Raw genomic sequence first — 25,312 nt, forward strand, 5'->3', positions numbered from 1 at the left:
TGTCCCATCCATCAATCCCAAACCCCTCTTCTTCTCATGGTAGGAAACCAGGGATCAAGCCAAATGCCCAGTCTTTCCAATATCAAAGAGCTATAAACAGAAATACTGATATCCCACTCAGGACAATGCATATGGGGACAAGGACACTGATAACCCATTCAAGACAATGTACGTGGGGGCAAGTCACTGTCTCTCCAATGAAGAATCTGCTTTGTTTTTTCCATGTCATCCATCTGTCACATCTTGCAACATGGAAGCTTAAGTCTAACCAAGCCAGGACCAGGCACTGCTTGTAAATACTCACGGAGTAACAAGATTAAGTTGACCTTGTGCCCCTGTACCCCACGTCTGATCTAAGTGGGGTCAGTCCATTTGACACATGGGGGCACTACACTGCCCAGGCAGTTCATACCATGTCTGCTAATGTCACTCTGTCTTTAAGCAATGTGGGCTCATCTCTAAGAGAGAGGTCACTGGATTTAATGTCTTCATTTTAGTAGCTTCCATTTTCTCAAGGAAATACTAAAACTCCTTTGGTTTTCCAGAGTAAAATGGCTCTGCTGTGGAGGGAAGTGGGACAGAGCATGATGCTTTTCTAACCTTCTCTGATGTCTCCTGGGGGCTCATGCTTGCTTATTCTGTAATGGCGGCTGATAGAGCGACGTCTTCCATCTGTTTGAGGATGTAGCACTGTATGCCTGGAAGGTCCAGACATCACATGCTCAAGGGCTGACTCTGTCTTCAGAGACACTGCCCAGTTCTTGCTCTTGGAGTTGAAAGGTGGATTGTGTGACTTTCCCTGCCTGGACCTGTTCCCTTGTTTGCAGATGAGAGGTTATGCTCACTCTTCAGCCCTGACTATTTTCTTCAAATACTCAAAAAGTGTGCATTCCCACCTGTCAGACTTCTTCAGTTTGGTGTGCTTATGAGAAAACAAGCCATCCATATGAAAAAAGCAGAAACCATAAGCCACAGAGGTTCTGAATAATGAAACTTTAGCCCCCAAATGTAATGATGCTTAGGGACAGAACTTTGGGAGCTAATTAAGGTTAGGTGTGGTCATGAGACAGTGGGATCTTACTGATGGGATTCGAGTCCTTATAAAAGACATCATAGTGCTCAGGAAGATGAGACAGAAACACAGTCCACAAGTTCAAGATCAGCCTGGGTGATATAATGAGTTCTAGGCAGCTTGGGCTACAAAGGGAGACCCGATCTCAAAAGGAAAAAAGATACAGGAGTAAAAAGAAGAGAGAGAGAGAGAGAGAGAGAGAGAGAGAGAGAGAGAGAGAGAGAGAGATGCTAGCTCTCCCCGCTCCACTCTCCACCCAGATTCCTAGAGGAAGGGCATGTGAGCACATCTAGTTGATGGCCATCTATAAGCCAGGACGTGTGTCCCACCAGAAACTGAATTGCCTAGCACAGTGATATTGGGCTTCCCGTCTTCTATAACTGAGGTACATTGTGTTAAGCACCCAGTCTGTGGTATTTAGTTATACACACCACCACCACCCAGGAAACAAATGCAGGTGGCATTCTCTAAGATAGTCATGTGTGTTTGTCTGTCCTTATGCTAGAAGAAGACCTGCCTTTCGGTGGGCAGGGCAATGGGATACAGACAATACAGCAAAGCTGAGATTTTTAATGCCTTATGCAAGTGATGGTAACCAACATTGTCATATAATTTTGTGCATTGTTGCTTGGTTAGGAGGAGAAATTGCCTGAACTGGACGGTAAAGTGCTTTAAAGAAGTATGCAGTAGGTAGTTATAGAAAGTAAATGGCCACCTCCAGACCTCTTTGGAAGCAGGCAGGATGGGAGCAGAAAAGTATATTAGTAAGAATCGCACAAGGAAGTGGAAGTCTCCAGCAATAAACAAGCACTTAGAGAAGTCATTTTTGGATCTATAACAATGGAAGAGAATAGCTTTTGGCTCTGCTGGAAATAACAATGCAAGTGTCATCCTGAACAACACGTATCTTAGGTGGCATCATGTACATTCTTATCCTTTTAGAAACAGCTCAAATGTCATCTTTTCCGTGACTTTCCTAAATGTCGATAGAAAATGACATTTGTGTATTTTTACATCCTGTAGTGCAGACTTTCTTAATCTTTCTTTGAGGCTTCAAATGAAACTTGGTTTTGCTTTTATAAAGCACTTACTGCATCATGTTACAGGAAGTTGGGTATGGTTTCTGTCCTGCTAAACAGTGAACTCTAAAGGCAAAACTGTGGACAGAGAAACTACTCAACAAACATTGGAAAGAATGAGTGAGTGAATTGTGAATGAATGAGGTGAGTGATAAGTGAAAGAATGAATAATGAATTAATTAATGAATTAATGATGAATGAATGAATGAATCTGTGCTTTTTGTGAGTCTTCATTTATCTCAGTCTTGTAGAGATTTCTTGACCCTACTTCTAGACTGAGGCTGACTGTTGCCATCTGCCCATATATGAAGCTCTGAAATGTATTTAAGTATTGCCATGATTTCACCCTCAGAGTCTTCAGTCAGCCATGGGAGCCGCCATAATACGGAGGCAGTACACTTCAGAGCAACATACAAATATTCCATACTTTACTAATATCTGTCTCACTGTTGCCTTGCCATATTTTAAAGATTCCTCAGCTACTAAAAGACACCATAACAGCCTGGACCACAGTGTAGCCTAAGTTTGGAGGTCTGTCCTCTTGTTTCCTAAGGAAGTCATTGTCTCATCATCCACATTCATAACCAACTCCTTTAAAAAAAATATTCCCTTGCCAGTCATTGAACATGGGGCTTCCTGCGTACAAGGCAAGTGCCCCTAACACTCGTCTAGCCTCTGACTGATGCTTTTAAAATAAAATTAAACCGGGCTGGGTGGCAGATCTCTGTGAGTTCAAGGCCAGCCTGGTCTACAGAGTGAGTTCCAGAAAAGGCTCCAAAGCTACACAGAGAAACCCTGTCTCAAAAACAAAACAAAACAAAAACAAACAAAAAAAGTTAAACCGGTTGTTTTTAAGGAAATCCAAATGTTAAGTTTAGAGTAGGTGCTGTAGTACATATTCCATTAGGCCCTGAATCTGTCACATGGCATCAGACAAAGGGATAAATCCTCTCCTGATCCTGGAATGCCTCCCCTGGGGTCTTTCCTCCCTTTCTCTGCTGGTATCTGGCCCATGCGCTGTTCTTTCAGAACACTGTTTAGGCCAGTCCTCACCATTGTGAATTCTCAAGTGGAGACTCCTCAGGGATGTAGGGTCAGATACTTGAGGACCTAACACCTGTCATAGGCATACATTACGGGAGAGAGACAGCGTGAAGCAAAGATATACCTCAAATAATACCGGACAGGCAGTTGTCCTGACAGAGCCGTGGTGGACACAGCTAACAGCAAATGACATGAAGAATAGATGAGGTGATGATGTTAGAGGAGTCAGGAAGAAAGGCTTTTATTTTATCTTTTACTTTTTATGTCTATGGCTGTTTTTGCCTGCATGTATGTCTGAGCACCACATGCATGCAGCGTCTGTGGGGCCCAGAAGACAGCATCAGATCCTCTTGAAACTGGACTTACAGGGAGTTATGAGCTGCCACTTGGGTGGTGGAAATCAAACCTGGGTCCTCTGGAAGAACCGTCACTGCTCTGAGCCATATCTCCAGCCCTTTGGGAAGGAAGGTTTGAAGCTTTTGGTTTTCTTTTCCTTCTTTGCTGCCTGACTTCTACAAGTACTTATTTAATATTTACTGTGACTTGGACACTGTCCTTGAGAAAACAACAAGGAATAATGTCATGTCTTTGTGCCCTTACTAGGCTTACATTTTGGTACAAATGAAATTATGGAACTCCAAAAAGAGACACAAGTATGTAAAAAAAAAAATTAGGTAAAAAAAAAAAAAGTAGGCCAGTTCCTCCAAAAGTTAAGCAAGATTACCCTGTGACCCCACAATCTCATTCTTGGATAGATGCCCAAAGAAACTGAAAGCAGGGAGACAGCAGACATCTATGCACTTGTGTCCATGGCAACAGTCTTCTTAATGGCCAAAAGACAGGAGCAGCCCAAATGTCCATGGATGAGGAGCTGACAAACACAAGGTGGGATAGATAGATAGATAGATAGATAGATAGATAGATAGATAGATAGATTATTGATTGATAGATAGATAGATAGATAGATAGACAGGTAGACAGATACTAGATAGATAGATAGATAGATAGATAGATAGATAGATAGATAGATGCATACATACATACATACATACATACATACATACATACATACATAATAGACAGATGATAGACAGACAGACAGACAGACAGACAATAGGCGGGGCATTGTAACACAAACCATTGCATGGGTGAGATTTGAAGACTTTAGGATAAGTGAAATAAACATGTATTAAAGGGAACAAGTCTATATGATTCAACTTTCGTGAGGCCCTTAGATGATCAGTTTCACACAGACTATAAAAAGACCCTTTACACGAGCTGCCAAGAGTGAGGAGGGAGGAGCTGCTTACTGAGACCATGAGCTTGACAAAATGAAAAGGTTGCAGAGATGGATGGTGACACCCCCGAGACAATGTTAATAAACTCAGTGCCACTGAGCGGCACACGAAGATGGTTAAGATGGTAAACATTAGCTGTGATTTTCACCACAGATGTCTGGAGTGGGGATGATTTTAATTAGAATCGTCTGAGAAGGGCTTCCAAGGTGATTTCGAGTAAAAGCTAATCACAATGAGAAAAACATAAGATGACAAGGGATATTTCTGATTTCATTCTAAATACAACAGAATGCTTTTGAAGTGTTTGGATCAGTTGAAAAATGAAGCCATACGTGGTCACACACACCCTTAAATCCCGGTGCTCAAGAGGCAGAGATGGGTGGACCGCTGGGGTTCCAGGCCATCTCAAACAAAAAGAAATGAGAAGCAACAAACACCTTAAAAGACTTTAAGATTAACTTAAAAGATTTTCTCCATTACGTGTGAAAAGCACAACAGAACATTCTTCTGGGAAAAAGTCAGGAACCAGGAGGTCCTTTAAGAGACCCCTGTCATCAACTGAAGAGTTAACTCAGCGTTGTTGAGATGATTGCAATGAAAAGTGAGGTTGTCAGATTAGAGTATAGGGGAGTGACTGACTGAAGAACTTGATTTGGGTATGAGGGACAAAGGGTGGCATCTCTATTTTTAGCTGAAAACGTTGCAAATGGGAATTCCATAGACTGAGAGGGAAATGACCAGAGGTAAAGCTGCTTGGCAGATGATGAAGGGTAGAGAGAAGCCATCGAGAGGCGTGTTACACAGACAGTGAGATGACGGGCCCAGTGTCTGCCAGATACCAGCACCAATTCAAAGAAGTCGTTGGTTAAACTTAATTAATGAATAATAAAAGTGAATGGAGGCTCAGAGCGAGGGAAAAAGTGAATGACTCCCTGGAGGCTAGGATCAAGGGAAAGTGGATGAGGGAAGAATGACCTCTAACATTTACAAAATATGAAGGAGAAGATTTGGCAAAATCATGATTGTAAAAATACCAGTCTAGAATTCCAGTGATACTCCCAAACCACAGCTGAGGGTTTTATCCTGAAACTCCTCTTCCTCCCATAGGAATGTGCTTATAAAGCCACCAAGCCCTGCCTCACAGTGCGGAAATGCAGAAGGGACAGAGGGAGGAGGCAGGCTCTCCATGGCCCTTCCGGCTTTGAAATCAGAGCAGGGCCACCGAGGTCCCTCTGAAACTCTACTCCATTCCTGCCGGTCACCAGGCACAGATTTCACCGTCCATTCTGCGCACACAGACACACACAGACACACACACACACACACACACACCCTTGGCATCCCCAGTGTGCTGATGTTTGTTATGCAATGACACTCAGTCATGCAAGCAAATGCCAGAAGTTTCGGGAGAGCGCCTCACCCTCGAAGGACAGCGATTTGAACCCACAGGAGACAAGATTATTTCTTTCCACCTGTGGCTGGTCTTGAGTTGACGGATCCAGATTATTTCTTTCCACCTGTGGCTGAGTTGACGGATCCACTGCCTGCTCTTATGGGACTTCAGGCCAGTTCCTACTGGGAGTCACAAGTCAAGGAGAGAAATTAGTGAGAAGAGCAGATTTTAAAAGTCACTTTCACAATTCAATGTCTGCCTGCACAGCTTGAGGGGGCAGATACCTGGCATTACACTGTAAAACAGCTGTGCGATTGTCCACCTCTGTACCATATATGATGTTCATGCAGCTAACTGTGTTTGTCCTGACTCTTTCTTTCGTAGGACTGAGGGTCCAGGGTGTAACGACATCATCCCCCTCGCCTGTGTCTCTTATGACAAAAATTACCCCACCTCCAGCCACCTGGACTACCTCTGCACAAAGCACAGCTATGGCCACCACCCCCGTAGCCAGTGGCACTCACAACGCCTCCGTTATCCCCACTACTGCTACATCGCTGACATCTCAGCTTCCCAAGGACAATTCCACGGACCCCAGAGAAGAGGCTGTCACCAGCCCGGCTTCGAAGAGGAATAACAGCAACACAGACTCTTCACCTACCGGCTTCTCCTCAACGAGCAGCAGTGTCCACTTGACACCCACACCCATGGAACAGAGTCCTGGCAGTCCTGAAGCAAGCGTGCCAGCCACTGCGTCACCGTCCCCCACGCCCATTTCTTCTCAGGCTCCAACCTCCACATCCACATCCCAGGTCACTTCCCCACCTGAGTCTCTTTCTGCCTCCGTTACCTCTAATCACAGCTCCACGGTGACCAGCACTCAGCCCACAGGAGCTCCAATGGCACCTGCGTCCCCAACAGAGGGGCACAGCTCTCGTCACACGCCCACTTCCCATGTCACAGCAGAGCCAGCGCCCAAGGAGAAGGGGCCCCAAGATACTGAGCCTGGCAAAGTGATCTGTGAGTCTGAGACCACCACCCCCTTCCTGATCATGCAAGAAGTGGAGAACGCCTTAAGTTCAGGTGAGTCCCTCTCAAGATGAGACTAGTGATCTTGGTTATGCTAAGGTCAATCACCCCTCCCATGGGAGGCAGCTGGAATGCACAATACCTGAGGGTAATTATAAGGCTCAATAATTTCAACAAGAATGCAAGTTTTCAGTCACTCAATATTTGGCATTCTTTGTAGTCGGTTGACATCTGTCTGATGTGGTACAGAATGTCACAGGGATTGTACAGAAGAAGTGAGGCCCTGGGGTAAAAGAATTGGGTCAAGCTTGCCTAGGTTTTGCTCCCAACAACTTCCTAGCCCCCTCTCAAAAAATGGAGGAGAGCCCCCCACAGCGGACTCTTTTTTCTTTGGGTATCACAAAGCCAAAGGGAAAAACCAAAGCTGAGCACCAGGGGTCCACATCTATTTATGGCAGAGAATGGAGAACTGGGAGTCTAGGCTCAGAAGTCAATGTTTACCTTGTTTGAAGTGGAAATATCATACATACAGGGTTTTAAAAAATAATGAGTATAATAAAAGGAAGGAATATTCATGACTTTTCATTTAACATGGGAAGATTCTTTCTCTCCTACGGTGTGGTGTTTCCTGTCATGGCGGCGGGTGGGCGTGTCACCAATATCAACATTTTAGGTTATAAAGAAGTTCAAGGTTGTCTGGCCATCACTCTGGAAGCACCTTAGAGCCAACTAGTGTGGGGTAGCCTGGCTGAAGAGGATGTTCTGGCCTCCAAAGACAAGATTAAGGCTAAGTCAAAATTCAGCTAGGTCCCTGGGTGGCTCTGAGTCCTGACCTGGACCACGTTCCTTCCCCCATGCCCTTCTTTTCCTTCATCTATAGTGTCTTGCCACACACTGGCCTCGTGGAGCTCAGCTGGCAAACACGGTGCTTAGGGGAGTTCCTGGCACAGAGTAAGTGCTCAGGAAACTACAGTTTGACTCAGAGTTCTAATGAAATGTTGGCCTTAGAAGCTGGTCACGGCAGGGCACAGGCAGAGAAGGCTTGTTCGGTGTCACTTTGGCTCCTCGTGGAAAACAGCGTGAATTTTACGGAACACTGCATTCATTTTTATTCTCTCAGGAACCCTGTAAAGTTAATGTCATGCTAGCCTAATTTACCTTCTTGGAAATTATGGCGTATATTCAGAATCTTTTCTAAAGCCACCCATACCAGTCACCAATGTGAAACTATAAACTTCCAGACCCTGAGAAGAAAAGACTTCCATGAAAACAGTTGTCCATGTGGTGAAGAATCAGCGAGGCAAGAATGGCCAGAATGTGATGTGGAAATGGACCCAAACCTTCCCCTGGGTGGTCATGGGACAGGCAAGCCTTGAGAATAGACTATTCCGGTCAGATCACGTATGACAAGCTAGGGCCAACAGAAAGCTGTCAGTGGTGAAAAATAGACATCTGTTAGTGAAAACAAACAAATGGGAATGGACATAGTTCTAGAGAATAGTAGGAAAAGAGAAATCTAAGATTAACGAAGGAGTAACCGCTAGGAAGAGCCCATGGGCTAATCAGGCAAACCATCTTGGAAAACTGAGTAACAGACACTGTCGAAACATGTGGAACTTTCAAAGGATATATATATATTTCAAATCTTATTTCAAAAGGCTGGGGGCATACCAGTGAGGAGAACAAGAATGAAAGAAACATTCCAATGTGATGAAGGAATCCACGACAGAGGCCTGGCTGAGGTACAGGAGGTGTGCTAAGGGCCAGGCCTGGGACAGGAGAGAGCTGAAACCGGAAGTCAGGACCAAGCCCTGTGGAAAGACCACCTCCATGACAGCAGAGGCTCTCGCTTGAAGGGAAATCCTCTGCTCCCCTAGCCTACCTCCCTCTGACATGCAGCAGAAACCAAGACAAGCAGAGCTAGTGGTGTAGTGGAGAGCCAGGTGGGGAAGGGTGGAGGGCAAGCCTGCAGAGGAGGAGGGGGACCTATTCGTAGCCCATTGACACCCTGTTCACAACTCCAGGCCGGAACTCAACAAGCTGTCCTTAGATTTATGCCTCTGTTACTATCTTACCCTGACTTCCTGCCCAAGTATAGAGAAAGTACCTAAAGCAGAGTGGGTTTTGTAAACTCCATCCTTCAGAAAGGGGCCATCCAAGTACAAGCCTGTGGGCATGGTCCATTCACCTTTTCCTTCCCAGTTTGGGCTCTGAGCACCGTTGTCTGTATATACTGCTTCCCTTTGCTCCTCCCTCCAGAATTCCCTAGACAGGACAGTTTAATACTCCAGAGTACGGAGCCTAAACTTGGTGAAAATGAATCTCCAGGATCTGATATATCTACCCCTTCCTAAAACCTCCTAGTTCCTCTACTGGAACTTTCAGGACCGTTCTGGTATGTTGGCTTGGTCTTTGGATCACATATCTTCTTTTCTTCAACCCAGCAGGGCTAAAGGTTCAAAATTAGTGGCACAGTTGGGTCATGTCCTTTGTAGTTCAAGAGACTATAAACACACAGGAACTCTGTGTGAAGAGAAGCTTGAATGGATGGGGAGAGAGAAGAGCGGCAGGGAAGGGTGATTATCAAGTCCGGGCCAGGGTCCATTCATAGAACACAGAGAATTTGTCCCGTAAGATCTCTTTAATACAAAAATACTTACTGTGCACCTGCCAGGACCCACTGTCTGCCCTTTGAGAGCCAAGCAGAGAGAAAGAACACAAGCAACTTCTAATTCCACTCCTTGCTTCTAACCCAAGAACAAACCAAGACAGGGGATGAGCATGGGGGCCGTGAGATTCAGTCTGGTCATCGCATAGGTGAGGAGACTATTCTCAGGAGGAGTGATGTGCCTTGCTCAAGGTCATGCCTCTCTCAGAAGCAGAGCTGGGCCCAAAGTGATCTGGCTCTGGGCCAACCCAGCGTTGCTGATGCACCTCATCAGCCCTTGGCTCCCCTGAGTTTCTGTTTCCAGACAGCTGTGTGAGGATGCTCTTGTTCAGAGATTTGTGTGCTGCCGGTGATAAGACCGCACTTTGTATGACAGTTGGGTCTTATTCTGGGTGAATTTACATAGAATATTGCTATTAATCTATCTGTTCAACAAATACTTAGGCCTAGTCCACTGATTAATTTGGAAACAAAGCAAATGTTAGGTGAGTTCTAATCAACCAGAGAAAGCGTGATACTCCATGGTGAAGGGATCTAGGAACTGCAGAAAATAAAGGTGGTCTGAGCAAATGTGTCGAGGGGAGGGTCCAGATGTACTGCAGGTGATGCTCAGGAGAGCCTACTGCAGCTGTAGGACCACCTGCTCTCAATGAGGAACCCAGTACCCTCCCCGCCTCCTGCTCCTTTGGCTAGGTCTCAGGCCTGGGTTGACCTGACCACTGTAGAGCTGTTGACCTTGATGGCCATGGTCAGTGCCCTCATCTCTAAGGCACTGTCTCTGCCTGACCTCCAGGGCAATTTCTCTCTCCTTTCTCTACTTGTTCAGTCGGTGCCTCCCTCACAGACCACCGGCACTCCAGGTAATACTGAGCACTGCAAGACCACCCCACCCTCTTTCTTCCCCTGTTGTTCCGGCCCCTAGCCTTCCTCTCTTCTGTTGGAGAGGATCACATCCTGATAACACGGAGACACACAAGTCTACCCCCATCGTGTTTTATGGAACTGAGCATGTATCTATCCACTGTCGGCCAACTGGAGACCTCCCCGGGGGCAACCCATGAGCATCTCACACTTCAGATGTTTGAGAGGGATTATTAAATCCCTCAGTTGGTGATCTTTGGGGCTCCTTTTCCCCATCCTCCACATCCAATCAATCCATCGATCAGGCCTGGTAGCCTCTCCTCGCTTCCTCTCCCTCTCAGGTTGCTACAGTATTCCTGAAAGTGACCTCATCAATCATCACACCCTTCCAGAGAGCCGTTTTTAGGATTTGAGTCTTGGGTCCTCTGGATTGTGTTGTCCCATTCATTCAGCCCTGATGACTGACACCTACCTAGTCAGTTGAAGACCTCAGAGTCAAACACCCCTTAGGCCTTGCCCTTTTCTGGGGATGGATATAGGCTGGCGATTCTTTTAGCCTTCACCTCTGACCTTGAGGAAGTCATAAGTGTTAGACTGGTCCTCATACCTCCAATAGAGTAGTCAGGAGCCAAATTTGGCCTCTAAACCCTAGAACTGTGGCTGTTCCAAACAGAGATAGTCTGTAACTAAAAATGTACTCGCTGGGTTTCAAAGACCCAGTGCAGAAAAGAACAGGAAGTAAACAACTTTATATTGTTTGCAGGATGAGGTGGTAGTATTTTAGATGTATTAAGTTAAATAAAAGTAGATCTCATGATGCTGTGGCTCTCACGGTCTCATTGCTTCCCCTCTGAACCAAAATGAAAGACCAGAGTTTAGGTCACGCCCACAGAGTTCAGCAGGCCTTGAACCTGTAGAGACTCTCGTCTCTCTTTTGTTTTGTTTTGTGTTTTGGTTTTGGTTTTTTTATATATATATATACCCTCAAACTCCCTGGCAACCTTCCTATTAGCTGACCACAGATACTCCTCCAGCCTCAGGGTCTTTGCACTCACAGTTCCTGTGCCTGAAAGATTCACCCTCCTCTTTTTAATGGATCAGTCCCGTTCCTTGTCTGGACTCGATTCACCTGCCATCTCTTGAGCAGACCTCAGCTCCGCTAAGTGGAGTGATGAGTACCGTCAGTGTGGGCCCCTTTACCGTACTTCACTTGTCTTGTTATTGCTTGACATTCTCTGACAGCATCTCTTTTATCAGGAGACTGCCTGCTTCCTACTGCTAGGCTAAAGGAAGGACTCTGATCACAGAGAAGAAGGAGGAGGTTACGTCTCCAGCCCTCTGAGGTGGCAGATCCTCAGCAGCGTTCATTGAATAAATGAAAGTGTCCATCAGCCAGCACCAGGGAAGTTGCGGCATTTATCCGAGACCCATTTTTATCAATAAGACGGAATAAGGAGAACACCTGTAGGGTGCAGCTCTTAGAAGGTTTAGGTAACATGTACACTTAGCTATTGAACAGTGCCCCAAACAATGGCTTTGGTTGTTGTTTTACGATTATTTACTATCTTATTAACTTGTTGATGTTGCAACTATCATCATCTTTATTATCATATTTGCCATAGTGAAGGATGCCCACATCTTCAACAAGCATTTCTTAAGCTAGGTATCTGGCTCTATACTAAGGATACATGTAACTATGGATAATAGTCACTTTTCTGGAAATTTACAAGGTAGCATATGTATGGCCTAGAAAGTAATATAGAGTCCCAAAACGCCTAGACAGGTCCATCACCAATGAAGGAGGAAGGAACTTCAGGGGTGTGCCAGAGGTCATGAGATAAGGTTGTTGGATGTACGGGTAGTCACTGAAGGGAAGAACAGTCTAAGAATTACACTTAAGCAATATTCAATAGCAGGAGAAATGTGCATGGTAAGATGTAAACAGTTGAGGACCAAAAGGATATACCAGTTCATACCTGTTTTCTGGTTGCTCGTCATCAATGACAGATAGGTCATGTTATTCAACTACTCTACCATTAGGGTTTTTCACTAAAAACTGAATACAGGAGAGGCTATCTTAAAGTCCTCTGTGCTTGTCATACTACGACAACTTTTTACTGCGTTCACCCAATGCCTAAGAAAAGAGATTCTTGTTTGTGGGAGGTTGGCTTGGAGACTGGGCTGTTCCCCAACACAGGCTCCCCTCACTCAATCCTCAGAATACGCCCATGAGGCCAGATCAGCTGTAGCCATTCTAAATGTGAAAACTATGTACACAGACACGGACTTACTCAAACCTCATGTGAGTGACAGGGCCAGGGTTCAAACTCCGTTCTCCAGACAGATCCTAAGCCAAGACTTCCTGCCACTGAACCCACATGTCTGGCGTAATGGAAACACAGAGTCAGGAGAGCTAACCGTCACCAGCACACATGAATAGGCTGCATGGGACACTGTCTGAGCTCACCACCTGGGTCACCAGCGGGAGGAGAAGCAGGTGGTGTTGGCAGCCAGCGTCAGTCAGTCAGTCAGTCAGTCAGTCGAGCAGAAGGCAAGTGTTCTGATTTGCAGCTTTTGCCTAACTGGTGAGAAAGAAAAGGAGCAACTTGTGTTAAATTTCAGTCATACTGTGGTATTAAACCAGAGCTCCTCGTGTGTAAATACTATGATGTGTTTTTCATTCCCTAAGCAAAGTCAGTGCAATGCACAGCTCAGGACACAGGGAGGGAGGGAGGGAGGGAAGGAGGGAGGGAGGGAGGAGGGAGGGAGGGAGGGAGGGAGGGAGGGAGGGAGGAATGGAGGGAAGGAGGGAGGGAGGGAAGGAGGGAGGGAGGGAGGGAGGAGGGAGGGGCTGAGGTGCAGAGCAAGTTACACTCACAGTGTCGCCGGGCGATGCACATCCTCCACAGATAATGCTCGCTCTGCTCCTTACAGTGTAGAATCCACGTGTCCACTGGGATTGTGATGCCTTGCATTTTCCACTACAGTGAGGAGGACATGGCTGTGAACATCGGGGTGGCATTCTCTGAACTGTAAATTGCTGGTTTGAAGCCTAGCTTTTATTCAGTAGAAACTCCGCTAATCAGCACCCTTAAAGGGCAGTAGCGCAGAGATTCTGGACACCTCTGTGTCTCCAGCTCCAGGGATTTTCTGTGTAGAACACAACCATACCTTTGAGATGAATGTAGACTTGGGAAAAAAAGAATTAATGATAGGAAGGATAAAAGAATCATTCAAAAATATACCTAGGAAAGTTTTAGGAGTGAAAAAAATGTATGCTGTAATAAGTTAATGACCATATTTCAAAAACATTAAAAGTCGGTTAAAGGATTTAACATTGATTTAATATAAAAATGTATGTATGAGAAGAGCATATGAAAGGAATTTTAGCCTTCCTTAACATATTTTTAGAATGCTCAAAAATGTATTAGAAAGCAATACTCCTGAAGAGTAAGTTATGCAGCATTTAGTTTACAAACACATCACCCATGCTCAAACCTGGACCTCTTCAGTGAGTGGCACTGCCCATCTTCCTGTTCCCTTCCTCCCACTTCCTATGTCTTCTCCATCACCAGGTATTCTTATCCTTAATTAATTATTTATTTTTATGTTCATGAGTGTTTTGTCTTCACATAAGTCTGTAAACCATGTGTGTGCAATACCCTCAGAAGTTAGAAGAAGGGATTCATTTTCTAGACCTAGAGTTACTGACAGCTGTGAGCTTCCATGTGGTTGCTGGGAACAGAACCCAAGTCCTCTGGAAGAACAGCCAGAGCTCTTAATCACTGAGCCATCTTTCCAGCCCCACCAAGTATTGCAGACATTGAACTATGAGCAGCTCCTAAACTCATCCACACCTCCTCATGCTCATTCTCCAGTCAGGGCTCTCAGGGCCCACAGCAGGGGCCTCCAAGCCCACCTCTCCACTGCCCCATTTCCCAGACGTTGCTTATTCACCACAGAGCAGTCAGAATGGGAATTAAATCAGATAGAACTCACATCACCAACTTCCACCAATCTCTCAGCCTTTAACGCAAAGCTCTCAAGCTTGCACCTTATGTGGCCTCTACCTGCCACTCCTGTGGCATCCAAACACCTGCCCCTCACTCTCAGCATCTCCATGACTAGCTGAATCTCAGGTTCTTAAGTCTGCTGGTCTTCCTTGTGACTTAGAGTCATCATCTATGCAATGCTTCTTTCTGGAACCTTCTCCCACACTTCATTCCAATTCAATCTTCAAGTCTCAGGTCCAACATGGCTTGTTACGGTTGTTTCCCGTGTGACTTCCAGTCCATCCAGTTACAATTGATCACAACCCAGTTGCATCCCTTCTCCACAGGAGGATGATGTACTTAGCTGTGTAGCTCTTCGGTCATTGCCGTCACTGCTTCTCAAGGTACATGGGGGTAGGGAGAAACTGTCTGTTTTGACTCCAAAATATATTCCTAGCACCTCACTGTGCCTGGCTCAGTGTAGGTGTTCAATAAATACTTAATAAATGAACATTTTTTTGTTTCATATAGAAACCCACACATTTTCTTAACTCTGTAAATTCTGAGATTTGAGTTGAAAATGGAAAAAAAAAATATTGAACCCCCTCACCTCTGATATCCTCTCAAGACAACAGACTATCTCAAGGGCTTTCTGCTGTCATGATGGGTCTCCACCCTCTTCCACCCCCGACACACCTCTTTCTGCCCACATCCTGATGTCCACTTAGCATTGGCTGCTATGACTGTTCATAGGAACTGCAGTCACACTTCCTTTTTATAGGCTAGATTCTTTTTGCTAACCTTCAAACCTTGCTAATCCCAATGGACTCTCATTATTAGATGCTATTTCGGTTATACACAATCATCTATTTCTCCTTTGACTTACCATCATGACTTAAACCTTAATCTGATTTTGAAGTATTTCTAAGATAACCTTTAAAAATATATGTCAAGGTAATAAAACTAGCTATTTACCATTTGTGTCATCATCCAGGAGCAAGACAACCGTCGCATATTTTAATTGCCCCAATGTCATCTTCTATTATATTTGGAGAATATCTGTCTCCATGGAACAATTTTTCTTTTCTGTTTCTTATTTGACTTTCACCAGTGATAGGTGAAAGGTGGTTTTGAAAATGCTTTACTGAGAAAATGAGAGTTAGCAATATAAACCCAGATAATGCTGTTAAGGAACCTACAGCCTGCTGGCTCATTTTGGAGATATGGATGAGGATTAGCCCAATCTCATCTCCACACAGAACCATTAGAATGGTCTAACTCAGGAGAGCATGCCTTTTTGCTACAGAGTGACTAGTCAGGAAATGGAGGGTAGGTCATCATCTACCCATCAGCCTTGTCAGAAAAGAGTCTAAAGATCTCACTCCAGGGGACTGAGTTGGGACTATTGTGTCAGCAAAACATATAAGTGATGCTGAATTGATATTGTCCTTAAATATGCCTGCTTCCTCAATCCTAGGAAAAATCATATTGGCCCTAAAAGATGGCATTTTTTACAGTGTTTTATACTCATGGCTAGATGGATGGCCTTCAAGGAGTAGACCACTGGCTTAAAGACAAAGGTGAATTTTAAGCTAAAATGAAGACATCACACTAAGTAGGTGGAAGTGAACCCTCAGACACTCTATAGCAGGTTTCCATTTAGAGATGTGTGGGGTAACCTAAAAGGTGGACTGCAGAAAAGCAAGGGGGACGATGATGGTACAAACTCCACCATCAGACTGTCAGACTCAGATCTCTCCAGTGCCTTTCACTACATGAGAGACCCTGGGGTAAGTTTGTCTATCACTGGACATCATCTTCAAGACGAGGTCACACACAGAACTGTACCTATTCTGTGAAACTCTTATTAAGACTAAATAAGACAACTGCACGAAGTTCTTCTAATACAGCTAACAGTAAATGATGTCAGCTGTTATTATTACAGTTGGATTCTTAATTTTGGGGGTGGCTACTGCTGGCTCAGACGCTTTTAGACTAGTTCTCTTTGCTTGAAAACTTAGAATGTTTATAAAATATTTTAAGACTCCCAAAGGGACACTTACAGTGAGTACTGGGTAATAAAAGCCTGTGTAAGTACCTGTCTTTAGTACAATACAGAAAAGGATAATCCAAACGGTGTGAAGGAGATTAACCGCTCCCTTCTGAAACAGAAACACTTTTCACTTGGGGAACCAAAGTAGGTGGGCTAAAGAATGAAACAGCTAGAGTTTTCTGGCCGAGAAAAGCAGTCTTGGGGTGCTGGGGGAACAGCAGTGAGCAACAAGAAGAGGCACACCAGTGTGGAGCCGAGGCAGTACCCTCCACTAACTTGCATCCCAGGTGGGAAATGAGTGTTCTTTCCAGTGTTTTTAACTGGAAAACCTCAGAGGCCTAAGTCTGGGAAAATTTAAACTTGGTAAATGCAGTGTCGGAAGGCAGGCCCTGTGGGGCCTTGGTGATTAATTACACGGGGACAAGGCCGAATTTAACTAATGGTTCTTAGGAGAGCTCAGATTCCTCGGGATTACCATAATTATGTTGATGTCACTGCCCTCCCCCAAAGCTGTTGGGACAAGTGACTCGGGGAATAAATGACCCGAAACGGTAATAACTAAAGACAATAAACAGGCACACTACTTGGCAAAAGGGGAGGACCGTGCCTCAGGCTCTGACAGCGGTCTTGCCATCTTGCTTATATCCTGTGACCAGGGAGACTTCCAGAGTGGAAGGTTGTGCTGGCACTGGCCTGCCCTAAAGGGAAAGTTGGCCTTTACCTGGCAGAGCGGATGAGTCCAACTGGAGACCTTTGCCAACTCTTCCGTCTTATTATCTCCCCCAGGATTGTTTCCCCGCCCCCATGGCCAGGCTTCATGTTTATTATTAAACTACTAAACAGAGTAGAGATCGCAACAATGGCACAACCCTCGTCTCTCAGAGTTCCTGGAGACAGGGTGGCATCCTTCCTGTAATATCTATCATCCCTCGGGCAGTATTCACAGAATGTAAGGCACTATACATTTTTCACTGGGAGCTGAGAAACCCAAGCAGGTCCTTAATAATCCTCCTTCCCTGCAGACTGGGTGTGGAACTCACCCTCTGGCCAACTGAATGTGAGCCATGCTCCCGACAACCCCGGAGTTGCGGGGTGGCAATCAGCTTAGACAGCTCTATGCTGTGGGAAAAGGGATAAGCAAGATCGGTGCTATTCTTGGAAACCCCAGGTAGCTCGTGTTACAGATGTCAACGGAGAGCTGCGACTGGGCAATCTAAACAGGTAGTTAAAATAAATTCCAAGTAAGGAGGAGGTCTCATTTGTGTTGGAAAAGACCGTAATTGGAAGTGAAGTGAAGAAACTTTAAAACCATGGTAACGGAGAACCGCCAGAAACGGTGTCATTAATTGCAAGCCTGCGCTCCATGCTTCCTTGCCGTGAGTGCAGTGCGGTGTCCCCAGGAGAGCAGAAAGCTGAGAGGCAATGGCACCTGAATGTGAAGTTCATGACATTTATTATCTGGACCAAGATTAGCCTTTCCGCTGTTCATTTTTAGCTGTATGCTTTATGAAGCCAAGAGTTTATTATTTATCTGTGTGATCTATGTGTGTACATGCTCGTGTCTGTACATGGAGAGGGTGTACATGCATGTGTGTGCACATTGTGTGTAGAAACTGGAGGTGAGAGTCGGGTGTCTTTCTCAGTCACTCTCCATCTTGGTTTTCATGACAGGACTTCTCACAGAACCTGAAGTTCACCTATTTGGCTGGGGTGGTTGGCAGTGAACCAGGGACACACCCATTTTCCGCCTTCCCGGCACTGAGATTAGAGGTGTCCCCAGGCTTTTATGTGGGTGCCAAGGATCCAAACTCAAGTCTTCATACTTGTGTGGCAAGTCCTTAACCTACTGAACCATCTCCCTGGCCCACGACAGTACTTTTAGGTCAAAGGATAATTGGTCTCCAAACCAGGTCTTCAAAATTCGGGAAGTGTAACAGTACAGTTGTGCTCCTGGCCCAAGTCTGAAGCCAATCTGCAAGCTCGCCCAGTTGCCTACTAACTAGCTGTTAGGTACAAGTAGAAAGGAAGGGAAACACTCCCGATGGATAACAGTTGCCTAATTTCAGTCAGTTGGCTTCTTACCCTGTGTTTGAGGAAATGACTGTAGAAAATCAATGATTTAAAGGTTTAGGAAGGGCTTGGTAAAGAAAAGAAAGAACATGCGGAGACAAGCTCAGGTGATCTTCACTGAAACACTTCTGTAGGTTTGCATGCAAAGCATGTTATGATAAAGAGCTTTCTTCCTCACACCGTAAGTACTAACCAAGTGTGATTGAACCAGCTCTGAGGCTGCAGAGATGCCTCCATGGGGAAAGGGCTTGGGTACGAGCATAAGGATCTGAGTCGAGGCCCCGAACACTCACCTAAAACAAAGGGCTTTGTTTGTAATCTCAGTGCTAGGGGGAGAGGGACAGGCAGATCCCTGAGGCTCCCTGGCCAGCTAGCCTCATCTAGTTAGTGCACCCCATGTCCAAGTGAGAGATACTGTCTCACAAAGCAAAGTGGATGCCTCCTGAGGAGCCATATCCAGAGTTGTCCTGGGACTTCCACATGCACACATGAGTGCATACACATACATATACATATGCACACATCCCCATGCATACTCCAAAAATTATTCATTTTAATTAACTAATAATAAATCAGCTATATTTCAGAGAAAATCAGAATTGTTTTATAATTTCTTATTTTAGGCCTAGACAAATGAAGAAACATGGCTTGGTATTCCTGGCTTGCAGAGACTTCCAAATGAGAGCAGACAGGATCCGAACACTTGACTCATCAGCATGGCAGTTCATCCCATGTCCAGACCTTGGGTGTAAATACGCATAACTAACCATAGCTACAGATGCAGTATCAGTTATGCCAGAGAAAAAGAAGATATCTAGAAAAATGGGGTTTGAGGTCGATCTACCCTTTGAGATTGGACGTGAGAAGGTTCTCGGGAAAACAAAAAACTGTGTACCTCTTCCCAGCATGCTTCTAGGGGTCCCTCACTTTCCCACACTGTTAAAAATCAAATGTCATCCCTGACCTTCAGAATTCTCTGTGACTTGGTCCTGAGTACATGGACCTTTTCATGACCTTTTTCATTTCCACTATACCTTCTTGTGTCCACAAGGTTCATTTCTGTGAATCATGTGACCTTGGCAAAGTCACGTGGTCTCCTAGTTCAGGAAGTGAAGAGACAGGCTACAAAGATCTTGGTGTTTTGTGAACTAGCACAAAACACTTCCTTCTGTCTGTTCTTCCCCAGGGCTTTAAAGGCAGAAGACAAGGATTAGCTCCTTTTTAGATAAGACGTTCAGTCAGGGTCCTTCTGCGTGCAGCCCGGTGCTGACCCAGAAATGTTAGCTTTCTGCCCCCTTCCTAGCTGGCTCCTACCTCATGCCTCCACTGCTGTCTGTCCAAATCCTGCCCACCCAGAGAAATGATTCATTCTCACCTCTTCTCAAGACCTGTTCCAACTTTTCCAGACCCACCTCTCTCAGTTCCAGGCAGAAATACCAAGTCTGGCATTGCCTACCTTCCTGCTTACCTTCCTGTCTGTCGGTCCAAACCTGGACTCCCCTGTGTGGTTCCCAGACACTGATGCTTGCCTCGGCAAGCCACTGGCACAAGTTTCTCAGTATTCCACATTCCTAGATCAAGAGGAAGGCAGGAGTCCGTCCAAAAAAAGCCTTTGAAACCAGGGAGTTCATTGAAAACAGCCTTTTGAGATTGTAGAACGATGGAGGAGATAAATTTAGCTGCCCACAACATGGAGTAGAATAAGGGAGGTAAAGGGTGAGAGTCAAGCAGGATCCATGGCCGGAGGTCAACATGACCTTCAGGAGCACAGAGATACCATCCATTTACATGGTTCTATATGAGGGCGAGGGCATCACTCCCTCATCTCATCCCACTCAGAACACACATTCCATCATTATCACCACCACCAAACTGTTGGCATAGATCCCTGACTATAGTCAACTTTCAGCCTTCTTTATCCACTCATCCTCTATCAGAAAGTTTTGAACCACAAAGGAGTCTGTATTGAACATGTACAAATATTTTTCCTGTCATTTCCCCCCTAAAAAGTATAGTCCAGTGACTATTTACATAACCTGTAACTTGACTGGTTATACTAAGTAATCCAAAGGCAATTACAGTCTATGGAAAACGTGCATGGACTATATGCACATACTCTTTCATTTTCTGTGAGGAACTTGAATACCTTGGATTTTTCAATCTGCAGGGGATTATAATAACAGTCCCTCATGGGTGCTGTGGGGTGACTGTAACACAAATTGCTAAATGGTCTTATTAAAAAAAATCCGGAGCCAGATATTGGGGTGAAAACTGAAGAGATCAGAGGAATAGAACAAGTCAGCCACAAGTTCTAACTGCTAGGAAATCCTCAGCCCAAGAAAGAGCTACTTCCTGTATGCTCACGCCTTTATATATCTTCCTGTGCCCTGCCATCTTACTTCCTCTCTCTGCCCAGCTACATCACTTCCTCTTTCTGTGCAGCTCTATCACTTCCTGTCTGTCTGTACAGACCTCCAGACCTCTATGGTTAACTAGTGCTGTGACTAAAGGCATGTGCCACCACACCTAGCTCTATTCCCAGTGTGGCCTTGAACTCACAGAGGTCCAGATGGATATCTGCCTCCCGAATGCTAGGATTAAAGGCTTGTGCTACCATAGCCTGACCTCTGTGTTTAATACAGTGGCTGACTTTGTCCTCTGATCCCCAGGCAAGCTTTATTTGTTAGAGCACAAATAAAATGTCACCACAGATGACTACCACACTGCACATTTGGCAGCAATCTGAGCAGTTATTTTGGGACGGGCAGACATACACATACATACACGCACATACAGGCGCTCAAAAACACAGCCATGGATCCTTGTGTCTTACGTTGCTGCCCTGTGCCTTGTGGCTGCTTCTAATTAGTCGTCTTCCCGACACACCTATCCCCACCAGAGACATGTCAGTTACCATGTATACAGGGGTATTTCATATCCAGTTGTCACTGCGCTTTGACTCATCTTCACAGTGCCTAGAGAAGGACCCAAACTACTACACAGTCTTGAATTAGACCGACTCTGGACAGCCAATAGAAAGCAGACAAGACGTCCAGAGCGAAGGCTTGATCTAATGCCTGGCCGAGTCCCAGCACAGCAGTGAAGGTGGCAGAGGCAGTTAGTGGACAGCAGCATGGATTCCAGGCCAGCCAGTCCTTTGCAGCAGGCCCTTCTAGTTACCAGCACAGTCTGCGGGCCTACAGCTCTGTCTTCAGTTTCTCCATCTGTAAAAGTGGAGAGAGCAAAAGCATTTAGTGTACAGAGATCTTGCGAGGGAGAGATGTTCTGAAATACTGAAGCTTACCCAGTTAAGAGCAGGAAAGCAGCGTTAGTTGCTATTGTTTGTACTATCATTGCTTGTTACTATTATTATCATTGATATTAGGAGGAAGGATATCACTTCTGCGAACATGGAAGAGCCTACCATAATAAATGGAAATCCAGGCACGCGCTATTCTGGTACTCAACCCCTCCCCCAACACACCCACAGACAGGCACTTTGAGAGAGAAAGAACTCAAGACTAAGTGCCCCTAGGGTCCTGATGACCTTGAATGAAGGAGCTGTTACAACTCTGAAGTGGCCGCCTGTTCCTGTCTATTTCTCCCTGACTTTATGAACCAGGAAGTAGGAAGGAAAGTATAATAATACTGAAGAACAGTTGAGAGAGTTGTTAATGAGTCTTCTTAAGTACAGCAGGAGTGTGTGCACACACCCAGGACCTGGGTCAGTTGCTCACACTCTCCTTAAATACAGCAGGAGTGTGTGCACACACCCAGGACCTGGGTCAAGTGCCCACACTCTCCTTAAATACAGCAGGAGTGTGTGCACACACCCAGGACCTGGGTCAGTTGCTCACACTCTCCTTAAATACAGCAGGAGTGTGTGCCCACACCCAGGACCTGGGTCAAGTGCTCACATTCTCCTTAAATACAGCAGGAGTGTGTGCACACACCCAGGACCTGGGTCAAGTGCTCACACTCTCCTTAAATACAGCAGGATTGTGTGCACACACCCAGGACCTGGGTCAAGTGCTCACACTCTCCTTAAATATAGCAGGAGTGTGTGCACTCACCCAGGACCTGGGTCAAGTGCTCACACTCTCCTTAAATATAGCAGGAGTGTGTGCCCACACCCAGGACCTGGGTCAAGTGCTCACACATATGAACTAAATTCTCTGGCTGGCTGCATGGCTCGTGTGTCTACACAATGGGCAGGAGCTGAGCACTCTCCTGTTCCTCATCCTTGGACACTCCTCCATTGCCTGTTCCACCCACCCTCACCCATCCCACCCCTGTGCTCTCCAGCAACACTGGTGAAGTTTATTCACAGGATGTTTAGATCCACCCTATCATGTCCTAGCATTTTCATCCTGGGTGCATTTGGCAAATATCCCCAACAAAAACTTCCAATGAAATGCTTCTTTCATTTAATTGGGGCAGGTAGTGCACTCAAGGAGAAAATTCTGAAAGTGGGAACTTTAAGGGTAAGTGATACAGGTAATAGCGCTGACATGGGCAGGGCCCTTGAGTTCGAGACAACAAGAAAGCCCACACATCTGTGGGTTAGAGGCAAGCATGGAGAGAGGGGGGGGCCTTAAAATGTTGGTTCCAGGACTGCCTCTGGTCATCGACAAAGGTGCTCCCTCCAGCAGTGGATGGCCATTCTCAGCAGGGGCATGTCCTGTTAGGAGTTTACTATGGTTGTCGCGCAGGTCTAATCTGTCTCTAGCCAGTTATTACTAAAGTAATTCTCTTCCAGCCAACCCCTATGGCCATCCATTAAATAGTGTGGAAGGTGAAGGTCTGGGGCAGGGCAGAATGGAGTCCTTGAGGTAGATGCTTGGATAAGACCTAGACCAGAAGATTCCAGCCAGGAAATCTGGCTGCAAAGCCTGTGTTCAAGAATTTCCTTGGTGTAGTGACTGGGGTCAAAACTTCTGGTTATCATGTTTCCTGCCAATATTACAATGAGTGATTCAACACTGAAGGAAAGAGTTAAGTATCCACTGTGGGCTAGAGACAGTGCTTGGTGCTAAAAGGATGCAAAGGATGGGAGAGGATGCAGGAGGCTATGACTCGAATCTGTCTAAGGAAGCTCAAAAACACAATCCAGTGTTTGAAAAAGGAGACAGTTACCCCAGAGTGTCAGTCAGGAAAGCATCTCAGAAGCCTTGTTATTCAGTTATGTCATAAAGGAAAAAGACAAGAACAAAGCAAACAATGAACCGAGAAGATGAGAGCTGAGGAGTTCAAGGAATGGGCTCCAGGATGGAACTAGCCTGATGATGATCACAATGCAAAAGGCTGGTGAAATAACCCTGGGGTTCAGATGTTAGTTAGCGCCATGGTTTACCAAACGTAAAACTTTAATCAAGATTTCACTTTTTCCGGGCCTCGACTTCCTCATCTATAAAATGGGAGTGTGTCCATTCAGCTCAGAAAGAGAATTAAAGAGGTGTAACCGTCTTAGTTACACCTAAGGGCTGGCCTGCAGAAGACAGGAGCTATGGTTATCCTTGAGCCCATTATTCTCATTCTGGGCCAGTATGAAAGTGACAGAAGAGTACTCTGAGACATTCCAGGCTCTGGGGTGGCATGGACTGAATTCAAGGAGGCTTTGGTTTCTGGATCTTCACGAGCTCTTTAGTTAGGCAGAACATGTTGGCACAGCACAATGTGCTGGCACAGAGGGATGTCTTGTATCGGCTTACACAATGTACAGATGTGTTTCCTCCGGTTCTCCAATATCTGCCCATCCCACAGCTTCATGGCATGAGTCACACCTGGTCTGTAAACAATGGACCAAGGAGGAAGAATTAAAACGCCACAAACTTGCCCACACCCCTTCCCAGCACACAGCCCGCGAGGGCCTATATATTTCTTGTTGGCAAAGCTGTCTCCACAACCAAATCATCCTCCTAGTTCTTCTCCCTGTCCCATCTTGAAAAAAAAAAGAAAGGAGAATAAGATGACAAGGGGAATTCCAGGTTAGTTTAAACAAAAGTTGGGGGAACAGCATTTGTTTGCACAAGGGGAAAAAAGCCTTTTCAGTTGCCACAGAAAGCAGTGATCACAGGAACTTAGCAGCTCGCTCTCTCTCTCTCTCTCTCTCTCTCTCTCTCTCTCTCTCTCTCTCTCTCTCTCACACACACACACACACACACACACACACACACACACACACACACACCACCGAGCCCTCCACCACACGGGCCTTCCCAGGACAGACACAGCTGCTGAGGGAAGACGCAGAACACAGAATCTTCTGGGCTCAGGATAATAAAGATCTCCTTCCAGAAGACTCCACCTCCTGAGGTGGGAGTTGGGGGTGGGGATGGGGTGGGGATGGTGTACCACTCCCTTCAAGCAGCCAGTGGGTAACAGAATCGCTCATGAAAAGGTCCCAAACTTCAGCACAAACCGTTTTACTTTATATTCTTTGCTTCATATTGGTAGAACCAACTCTCTAAAGGGCACTTTACCCAGCATCTCCCAGGAGACTACCAGGTAAAATGTCACCTGTATTCTCCATCTCTGGTAACAAGGATGATGTCACCTGTGGCCATAGAAAGGTGGCTTGAAGATTGGAACTGCTCCGGGAGCTGGATGGCCACGGTGACGTGGAGAAGAAGCAGGATAGTCTGTCACTTGCTGTCTCCACACAAAAAGAACAGCGCTTGAGATGGGGGAACTGCCTGATTTATTTTAAAAGGAGGTGGTATATAAATAAACAGGGTAAATGGCGGGGTTGGA

At 45.6% G+C, this 25,312-nt stretch overlaps 1 protein-coding gene across 1 annotated transcript in view; it reads left to right on the forward strand.

Annotated features, from left to right (window-relative positions):
* Positions 1–25,312, forward strand: part of Parm1 (prostate androgen-regulated mucin-like protein 1) — a 104,613-nt gene that overhangs the window by 60,643 nt on the left and 18,658 nt on the right. The window contains exon 2 of the mRNA XM_028881898.2: positions 6,271–6,969. Within this exon, the coding sequence (XP_028737731.1) occupies positions 6,271–6,969 (699 nt within the window). The remainder of the gene's footprint in view (positions 1–6,270; positions 6,970–25,312) is intronic.

Source organism: Peromyscus leucopus, chromosome 10 (genome assembly GCF_004664715.2).
Source record: "Peromyscus leucopus breed LL Stock chromosome 10, UCI_PerLeu_2.1, whole genome shotgun sequence".
NCBI classification, from domain to species: Eukaryota; Metazoa; Chordata; class Mammalia; order Rodentia; family Cricetidae; genus Peromyscus; species Peromyscus leucopus.